This window comes from Montipora capricornis, chromosome 2, assembly GCF_036669925.1.
Source record: "Montipora capricornis isolate CH-2021 chromosome 2, ASM3666992v2, whole genome shotgun sequence".
NCBI classification, from domain to species: domain Eukaryota; kingdom Metazoa; phylum Cnidaria; class Anthozoa; order Scleractinia; family Acroporidae; genus Montipora; species Montipora capricornis.
Window position 1 is genome coordinate 50,624,476 of NC_090884.1, and position 10,000 is coordinate 50,634,475.

Consider the following 10,000-nt stretch of genomic DNA (forward strand, 5'->3'; position numbering starts at 1 on the left):
GCTTGGACTTCAAAGACTTGCTCATTACAGTTACTTGGATCAGGTTTTCTATATTTTTGTTTACCACCACGTTTTCGTATTTTCCCTTGTTGTATCAAGGTGTGTCCGAAGAGAACTGACCTGCTATTCTTTTTTGGTTGCATTGTTTTTATATAGTCTGTACGAAATATCAAAACAATACTCTACATGTCTTCCACCGTTGAAAACTTCAAGTTTCCTGTTGGTAGTAAGGAAAACCCTGCGATGACTTGTAAAGAACTCGTGGACGTAGATAATATTCAAGACGGTAAGCATGATTGTAGTCTCTTGTTTAAATTCGATCTTTGGCCTGACAAACTTCGGGCACTTGTTGATGTTAACTCGTGATTATGTGCAGGTTATTTCTGGATCGACCCTAATCTTGGTTGCCCAGCTGATGCTGTTAAGGTATACTGCAATTTCACAGCCGGTGGAGAAACCTGCGTTCCTCCTCTTCGGGACAAAGTAAGGAAACCGTCTTACGTTTTGTTTTGTGTAGACAAATATTTCGTGATTGAAAGAAATCTGTGCTCGTTAATAGAGCGAGTTTCGATCGTGTGTCGTAAAACCAAAACCAAAGTAATTACTTTGGCCAGTCAAAAAGGACGCGGAGACAATCCGGTAAACCAATCAAAACTCGAAGTAATTACACGTAGCCGACACAAAGCGCGGGAAAATGTGCACGCGCGAGCCACAATTGGTTTTGGTTTCACTTCAGATTGGTTGAAAAAATGGCGCGAGAACTTTGAACCAATCACTGAGTGAAGCAATCATAAACCAAAGCAATTCGCTAATTACTTTCGACACTCAATTGAAAACCGCTCTAACCAGTATACTAATGACATGCAGGAGACAAAAACGAAGTTTTGCGATTTTCCATAGCACCAGCTTATACAGAACGATATTCGCAAATTAAGAAAAAAGTTGTTCTACGAACAGTACATTTTTTTTAATGAGTCGTTATCGCCTTGTTCAAAGTTCTTTTTTTTCTGTCATCAGATTCCTAAAAAGTCTTGGCAGAAAAGCACAACGGCATCTTGGACAACATTTTCCAACGTTAAAAAGGGTTTTAAGGTAATGTACTTCGAAGCCGTTTAGATCTGAGAAATAGGTTAGCTTTTTTGAATTTTATTGTGTCCCCTATTACCAAGCAAAAACTGAACTCGTAATTTACAGTTAGGCCTCGAACTTGATAAGTTATAGGTATGTATTTTAAAGACTGTGAAACTGGCCGGAGTGGCTTTCCACATTCCCATAATTGTTTTTGATTTATTGGTAGATCAAATACACAGCCAGCAGAGTTCAGTTCAACTTTCTGCGACTTCTCAGTACCAGAGTTAGACAAGATTTAACAGTCAAGTGTAAAAGAATTGTGGTATGGTTTCATCGAGTCACGAAAAGTTACCATTATTCTTGGATATTCCATGGAAGGAAAGGATTTAATTTCACAGCAACTAGCAACCCTAGGCCAAACGTTGTACGTGACTACTGCCAGGTAATTGATTGATTTTGGGAGACAATTTGCCGGGTTTCTTTAGAATCCCGTTTCCGTTTCCGTTTGCCCAAATTTCTGTGATAATCTGGTTAGGTGCAGCGGTGAGACCGCTTTTCTTCAACCGATATTTGATTTGAAGTGTCCACAAATAATCTCTTTTTGCACTGACAGACTTTATTCTACACACTGGAAAACAATAGTTTCTGCTGTATATCTAGATAATTTAATCTTTCGCCGAAGTTCACTGCTTCTTCTTCATTTCACAGTTAGTACATTACCAAGTCAATTTTGCAGTTGGTTGCACTGGGCTACTTGGCCACTTGGCCATGGCATGAATGCGTGGTTGGATGTGCCCTTGTTTTGAAAAAACCCTCTGTGCTTTCATTGTTTGAATTCTAACTAGTAAGCAACAAAACAATTTGTCATGTACCTTGACTTTCACTCAACAAAACGAGCACTGTGATTAGATGATTCTTGGTCACGTTCCCCTCAGATTCAAATTATCCCTACCGGGATACAATTCCGCAGTTGTTGCCCGCTCCGGATGTTTTGCTAGGAAGGAAGGAAGGAAAAGTCTTAATATATAACAAAGCCCTTAATGTATGGTCCCTCGGGAAACTAGTTGGTTTTGTTTTCCCTCATGTCCTGACTCTCGGGAAAACAAAACTAACTGTTTCCCTCGGGACCATACATTAAGTGTATAATAATCAATCATTGAGGTTATACCTCCAGCTCCACTGTCATTAAGTGGCCAGGCCATTGATGTGCACACTTGTGAAATGACCAATTTAATTGAATACTTTCTACAGCACGACGACGGAAAGTGGCGCAGGACAGAGTTCTCCTTCGAAAGTGAGAGGGTTGATGTCCTTCCTCTTGAAGACTTGTCGTTCTTTCATCGCGCTGTTGGAAACGAACAGTTTGGGCTAAAGATTGGACCTGTATGCTACCGATGATTTATCTTTTGCTGCAGACATTACTGGAAAAGTCTTTGTCTAAGTTTCTTTTAATACAAAGAGAAGGAAAGTCGCTGTATTTATTTGTTGCAAAAGGATGCCCGTCGGTGCTTGACTGTTTTCTTTCTAATGTTTTTACCGTTTGTGACTGTTGCCTGGCTTCATCTTCATATATTTCGCAAACTTGTATAATTTTTGCTAGGCTTTGTGGTGTTCTCTAGAATTAAGGTATAGAGGATCTTTGGCCACAGCAGGCAAGTGCGAGTTGTGTTTGTATGTAGACTTGTGTTTACGGCGTTTTCTCCTTTTTTGTTTTTTGTTTTGTTTTGTTTTTTTGTTGTTTGTTTGTTTTTTTCATAGTTCGCGATCATCCTTTGTGCCTAAGATCTCTCCCCTATGGATTTCTTCTTAATCAAACTGTTGAGCAAGCAGGGGAACCCTACTGAAATGGTGGAGTAAATTTTACGTTGTTGAGAGCGACGGTTTTTTCGCGTGAGAAAATGACACAGTGCTCTTTAGTAATGGATGCCATGATTAAGAACACTTGTTTAATGACCATGAGAGAATTTTGGGCTCTTTCAGTTATTACAAAAAGACATACACGATCTTGAAATTCGATTGCAACGAACATCGAGTGGTCGCTGTCTAGCGAGTGATTGGGATGATCTCGTCATTGGAGATGTTCCTATACAACCTACACTTGCAATATAAAGATTCTCGTTATCGTACCCTAACCCTACTCTAGCGGATGAGGGGGCGTAGTCTATAACATGACTTCAATGAAATGATGTATCAACGAGTAGTTACCACAAAATCCTCTACTTAATGGTGATAAGGGAAAGCATCCCCTTTATTTTTATTCAGTGGATACAAATCTCTTCACTGTAGTACTTAGATTTGAGTTTATTAAACAGTGATACTTAAAATGTTGAACTATTCTTGACGAATACACCACCATTTTCAAGTATTGATCGCATACTCGCTGTCACACAAAATTGTTTTAGTTTATGGACGAGAAATAGCTCCAGTGTGACAGTGACGTCGAACTCGTTACAACGGGAGTTAACCTCCTTTGCGTTGTTGTTGTTATTGGTAGGTCACGGGTTGAATGCATGATAAAAAGCGATGATGGGTGTTGGAAACTTTTGATGGCTTTAAACGAGTCATTCAAAGTCGTTTCGTCAGTTTTATGTTTACTGTTGTGGAAGGGAACGACTACTGAAAGGTCGTTTGCAAACATTCAAAAACAAAAACAAGACTTGAAAAGCGTCCGCGTGAGTCAAACTCGTCAAAAGATGGAGAAGAAGATAGTCACTCCAAACAAGTCATTGACAAACAGTCAAATATAAAATAATTAGAGTAAGAATTAAAAGCTGGAGTTTCAGCAAGAAATTTAAGGTATGAAAAATGAGCTTAGTTGAGTCAAGAAGTCAGCCCAAGGATGCATATTCAGATACAGTGCGTCACAATTCTCAAACAGACAAGGGAAGAACGCAAATTTAGTCGTAGAAATCGACGTCTCGACAGATCGTATAATTAAACAAGAGGGTTTTAATTTAATTTTTTAATTATTTTGCCCACCTGAAAGATTTCCCAGGCGGAAACATTATAATAATTGGAAGAGATATAAAATATCGTTCTGCATGTGGTTAAAGATAAAGAGGGTGGTGGGGGGTTGGAAAGGACTCACATACAATTTGAAGAAGTCATTCAGTAAGCGATGGAAATTTTTGACCTAGAGATATATGAAGGAATCTTAATCCAAAGGCGAGACGATATACTTGGCTTCGGACTCCAAGGGAGCTACAATAGGTCGTTTATCCGTTGGGAGAATGTGTCGCGCTGTTCCGCCGAACCTACATTGTCATGCGCTTCAAATGCAACTAATGAAGTTTAAAAGTGTGATGCCCCCGTGGGAATGATGGCAGATCAGCGGCAGTGGCCGTAAGGAGAACTGAAAAATCAGAGTGGTAGGTAGGATTCGAACTAATCGGTGTTTGTACTGAATCAAGCTAAGGTCGACTATGGGGAATGTTATCTGTTGGACTATATTGGTCCATGGTGAGAAAACGTTGCGCCTTGTCTTGTCTTAGTATATAGTGAAACAACTATTCACCGAAGTGGAGGTGGCTAGTGGTGGATATTTACCCCGCCACTTCGCGGCTTGGTAAATATTCACCACTAGCCACCGACACTGAGGTGAATAGTTGTTTTAGTACATACTAAAACAGTGAGATAACATAGTACAAAAAGATGATTTTAACTCATTTATTCCTGCAAAGATTACAATATTTTCGGGCGCAAATTCCGCGCGAATTTCTCGGCGGTGAACAGTTAACAATTATCCTGCGAAATCGTGCGGATTGATATTCCGCAAGATTGAGCAGGATAATTGTCTTATTCAACACAATGACAAGGCGCAATTTTCTACGTTTATTGGAAAAAAAGCAGGAAAATTTACCATTTTCCTCCGCGACACAAAAATTTACGTATATCGCAGGATCTATGTTGAGTGCGACGACGAATATTGAGCGCGCTATGACCATATTTGGTCATAGCCAATGAGCGCGCGAGTTCAAACCTATCCACTGTTTTAGTATATACTAATAGACCATATTCGTATTCTCAGTATTGGACTGGAACTAGCTTGCAATGGAGGCTTATGCGGGGGAATAGCAGTATAACCTGCGTAGCTGGCGGTTCTGTTGTTGCGGAACGCAAGAGAACTCGAGCGGTTTCCAGAAAGTATTTGAAAAGATTTCCCCGCATCAGCCTTCATTGCAAGCCATGTCCAGTCCAATACTGAGAATACGAACACGGTCTATTTCAAACTGAAAATCCCGACCGGCCGAGAAAACTGTCCCAAGTTCTGACTTCAATCCTTGACAAGTGAACGTAATGAATGAATGTGATAACGCTGAACAAGCGCTGAAACAGACTTCTGCTATTATAAACTAAGAATTTCAAAATCAATTTTCAAGATCAGCTGGCCTCGGTTGTTCAAAAGGTGGTCTGGGGAACCCTGAAACAAAGTGTCTTCTCATTGGTTTTCGTGAAGAACAATCAAACGCGACTCTTATTGGTGAATTCATGTTAGTGCGAGGAGTGAGCAGGCGCCGTAAGGTTCAAATAGCCAATTTTTGGCTATAAGAACCCTGCAGCGCATGTTCTCCTACATAGAGTTTCCCAGAGCCAGGCTCTGGTGACGAGAATGGCTATCCACCGGATAAACACTAGCAAAAACAATTGAGTTATCCAGTGGATAGTGATTTATCCAGTTGATGGCGCTACCCACCCTTCCGACAACTGGTGCCAGCTATTTAAAACAAGCGGATGGCAGTTTTACATAAGGCTTTTTTCGAGCCAGGTGAACGGGACTTTCGAGGAACGCACCAGAGAATTTACAGAATCTCAGATTGATTGATTTATTATCCTCAAAACATCTACAAAGCAGAAATCCTTGGTTGCACGCAGATTGAGAAATAAAGAATAAAAGCAAAACATTCCTTTTGTTACAAAATAAGCATAAAATTCATTGCCAGAAAGTACCCATGCAGGGCTGTGAATTTAACAGACCTGTATATCACTGATTCTGTTAGTACAAGTAATAATAAATTATTTTGAACAAAATTTAACGTATTTGATTGCCATATTTCATATAAATCCTATCATTTGTACATTATGCTGTTTATTATAAATTACTTTGTTTTTGGAACGACTGTATTTTGAACGATTAACTGAACAGATCTGGATAGAGACAAAATTTCATATGGTTCTTTTACTCTGAACAGAACCTCCGTTGACGCATATCGGTCAAAAATTCCTTCGCGAACGACCCGCAGGGAGCGAATCTATTGGCCCAGCATGTCTGTTGGTTTAAATATTCTCTCCAATGTTATGATGAGTTGTGACTCTAAAGCTCAAATTACCCGCGTATGACACATACGATGGTATTTGAAACTTTGCACAAAATTAACCAATACTGTAGCCACTAGCCAACCTAAAGGGATCTTGTCACCCCAATTATCCCTTAGCACCAATCATCTGCATCATCGTCTTCCAAGCCATATATGGCGTAGGGACTTGTCCCGCGCGCAACTGCGACCTCTAGCTGGGTGTTTATGCGGGTTATCACATCGTCATAATACGAATCACGCCACGGACGAGAACGGGGTTGATCTACATCCACTCCTGCATCGCTGTCACTAGAATTTTCAAGATTTAAAGACTCTCCTTGTTCCACGATTCGAGGAACTGAAAGACAAATGCACGAGACATTTCCGGTTCATTAGTAACAACTCTGAATTTGCAATCATAGACATTTATTGACTTGTTCGTAAAACATATTTGAAAGGAACAACAACATGGCCGGAATAGCTCCATCCCACACCAGTGACCCTTTGAAAGTCATCAGTTGCGTCCAGCTTCCAAGGGTGTGGCTCTGTTTTGTTCTTATTACTATACTGCCACCCCCAAGCGCTTTTGCTGTTTCCGCACCGATGTTATGGAACTCTACCGAAAGAACGTCATTAGATCTGTAGAAACCTTCAGTGTCCCTTTTTTTTAAAGTTATCTTTAAACCCAAGGCCGCGAACTTAGTTTGGTTGTTCTTCGTCGAGGTACCGAGGTCCTGTTATATGGAACTCTTTGAATAGCTGGCGTGCCAGACAGCTTACAAGGCTTTCAACGTCTTCTTACAAAACTATCCAATGAATTTGAGAAAGAAGTAACTCGAAAATCTAATAAATCAAATGGTTATAAGTTTTTTTTTTAATGGATTACTCTCGCTTTACAATAGTATCTTCTCCTTGGGTTGTTTTTATTTTGACATTTTACACTTGTAATCTCAATAGTTTGTTAATAGATCCACATCAGTCTTTGGCTGCCATACTTTCAACCTGCTTTTTAAATAATCTAATTGATTAATCGATTTCTTCCCTACTTGAATTTTTATCTACATCTTTTATACTTCAAAGCTTAATCTTTGTTTTATCCTGAAAAGAGCGTTGCGCGTTGAGATTTTGTAGCACTCTAAGCGCTCAATACAAGAACTTTTATATCATCAACAATCACTTTACCATTCCTTCTCTCGGTTGGAGTTAAGTAAACTGGCGGCAAGGCGAACTTGTTGGGAAATTGTTCCCCTGCACAAGGCGTGGCTACACTTAGAGGCATTGACGCCTCTACCATAGCACGTGACGGTGAGTCCGGGTGAGACTGGTGAAAATAATGAAAATTCACATTATAAAACAGCAGCGTTTGCTACAGGCGCTTAAAAAGTCCCTCGGGTATGATTTTATATGATAACACTGAACGGTGGTATCAAAACAACCAAAGCACGCTCGTTTTATTGGTCATCATTGACTTCAAGTGGGATCAAATAATTATGAGTATCATAACTGATGCAGTTGCTGAAAGGCGTGACAATATTGAGATCTTTATCTTTACCAGAAAGTGCTTACCTGCAATCCGTTGCTGTTAACATTTCCATTTAATTTTGGACTTGATCCATTTGGTCCCAAGCTGCTGTACCTTTCAAGATAAGAAAGGTGATCTGCTGATTCCAACCTTATATTACTGCAATGAATATCAAACACTTGAAGATAAGTGACCCAAGAAGCAGAAAAACGGACAAAAAAGCGAACAGTTTGACTTTGTATATTTTCAGTGTACGATCAAATCTTAAATCAACCTCGTTGTTTGATCAACTTTTTTTCACTTAGTACAGCTGTATTTTTCTTTACTGAATTTAGAAACAGAGGCGAGAAAACATCATAAAAGACAGTCAGTTTGCTAATCCGAAAAAAATCGCCCAAAGCTTTGAAGCAATTTATTTCTTGCCTTGATCGAGCATTCTCTTTCTCATAATTGTGGCTCCATGCAAAATCGCTCATTTCTGTCACGAACAGCTTGAGGTGGTGCCAGGAAGTCCGGATTTATTAAACAAGTGGAGAAAATTCAGCTGCTGAAATTTAAAGATTCTCCAAAGCTCGGAAACGACAAATAAGCCCATGAATGAAACCTTGCTCTCTTTTTCGCGCGATTTAGACTTGATGGTTAACGTTTGTCCGGTTAATGCCTTGGAGTCCTATCAGACTTTTGGGATTTATCGACACATTAGAGAAAATCATCTCCGGAAAAATTATGCAAAGCTCCTAAATGACAGATGAGACTATCAATGAAAACTTCAGCTGACGGTTATAAGCTGAAAGTGCCATTACAATTAGGCTAAATTATCTGTTGACATTTGAAAAAGATTGATTCTCATTTTTCATTTCGAACTCTTCAGAATCAATTGAAAAAGTACACTTTTTATCGCAAGGAGCAAACTTGGACTGCACTTTACAAACGGGATACAGATAAGTCTCAACGAATTGCCAGCAGGTAAACTGATTTATCTACTTTCCTTGAAACTGAAGGGGGAAAAGGTTAAAAAAAGAACGTTTGTTAGTAACTTTCTTAGATCGGTATAAAATGTTTCACAAAAACAAAACGGTGAACGTTTAAAATTTAGTCTGAGAGAGGGTTTTCAAGATACATCTGTCTCTGATGCGGATGACCAACCAAAGAGCAAGGCGTATTTCAATAAATCACTTGTCACGTTTCAGTTTTGCTATGGTCATATTCATCAAGAGCCGACTATTGTTTTCAATGAAGACAAAATGCTTTTGGGTGCTCCAGATCTAACGCTGGGAACAGCTTATAAAAAACGACTTTGAATACATACAATTACTCTTTTGTGATGCTGATTAAGTTACTCCGTCATATTTATTCTGCAACAAGCTTTTCTTTCACAACCAGCTCGTTTCCAAAAGCAGTGTGCAATTTCGCACAACACTATCCACAGAACAGTAAAGTAATGGAAAACACAAACCAAAACAGGATATCGTATAACTACAACCATCCAAAACTAACCGAGACTTTTCATAAAAACGATCGATATTGGTGTGGAAAATCCCCACGATAACAGCTTGTTTCGTGTTAAATCTATAAGCTCAGGTTCGCGACATCAATAATCTATTGTATTGTATTCCATCATGACTTCAAGGTCTTCAGGGCAATATCAATATTCTTTTGTATTGAAGTCTAAGACCAAGCTAAGCCGTCGATTCCAGCCTAAAAGCTACGAAGTCATGTTTATTAAATACGTGGGGCGTGTTCGTTAATTCACTTTTTAAATGCTTTCGAGAATATTCACTCAGATTCAGCTTGATGGACTTATTTATTATTCATAAGTGTGATTTCACCTGTTTAGTGGCATTGCTGTTTTAACGCGGAAAAAGTGTGGAAACCATTGCAAATCCGCTCGCCTATTTATTCACAGTGAGAATTAAATCGAACTTAAGAAGAATGATGAAAAGTAGAAGATACAGAAGAAGTTACAACAAGCCCAGGGTGAGTTTTGTTTTCAAAGAATACCACACCGACGCTAATAAGCTTTGTTGGAAAAAACATGAGTCGCTGATGAAGCGATGTCAAAAGATCCCATCAGATCATGTTGAATAAACTGGTGCCAGAAACAAGGAACTTT

General features: G+C 39.3%; 2 protein-coding genes and 1 long non-coding RNA gene across 7 annotated transcripts in view; 2 read left to right on the plus strand and 1 right to left on the minus strand.

The window, feature by feature from the left end:
• LOC138025966 (collagen alpha-1(XI) chain-like) overlaps nt 1-3,395 on the plus strand; it is a 50,127-nt gene extending 46,732 nt beyond the window's left edge. For all 4 annotated transcript variants that reach the window (XM_068873119.1, XM_068873128.1, XM_068873136.1 and 1 more), the window contains 6 exons: nt 1-43; nt 157-286; nt 377-483; nt 1,018-1,092; nt 1,298-1,513; nt 2,323-3,395. The exon at nt 1-43 is cut by the window's left edge and continues 17 nt beyond it. In XM_068873119.1, coding sequence (XP_068729220.1) covers nt 1-43; nt 157-286; nt 377-483; nt 1,018-1,092; nt 1,298-1,513; nt 2,323-2,469 — 718 coding nt within the window. In that variant the 3' untranslated portion in view covers nt 2,470-3,395. The remainder of the gene's footprint in view (nt 44-156; nt 287-376; nt 484-1,017; nt 1,093-1,297; nt 1,514-2,322) is intronic.
• A 2,488-nt stretch (nt 3,396-5,883) lies between these two features.
• LOC138025986 (voltage-dependent calcium channel type A subunit alpha-1-like) overlaps nt 5,884-10,000 on the minus strand; it is a 77,926-nt gene continuing 73,809 nt past the window's right edge. For both annotated transcript variants that reach the window (XM_068873164.1, XM_068873157.1), the window contains 3 exons: nt 7,932-8,046; nt 7,548-7,686; nt 5,884-6,723 (listed from right to left, as the gene is read on the minus strand). In XM_068873164.1, the coding sequence (XP_068729265.1) occupies nt 6,500-6,723; nt 7,548-7,686; nt 7,932-8,046 (478 nt within the window). In that variant the 3' untranslated portion in view covers nt 5,884-6,499. The remainder of the gene's footprint in view (nt 6,724-7,547; nt 7,687-7,931; nt 8,047-10,000) is intronic.
• The window catches only part of LOC138026011 (uncharacterized), a 7,375-nt gene continuing 6,093 nt past the window's right edge, over nt 8,719-10,000 (plus strand). The window contains exons 1-2 of the long non-coding RNA XR_011127215.1: nt 8,719-8,853; nt 9,794-9,864. This is a non-coding gene — a long non-coding RNA (uncharacterized lncRNA). The remainder of the gene's footprint in view (nt 8,854-9,793; nt 9,865-10,000) is intronic.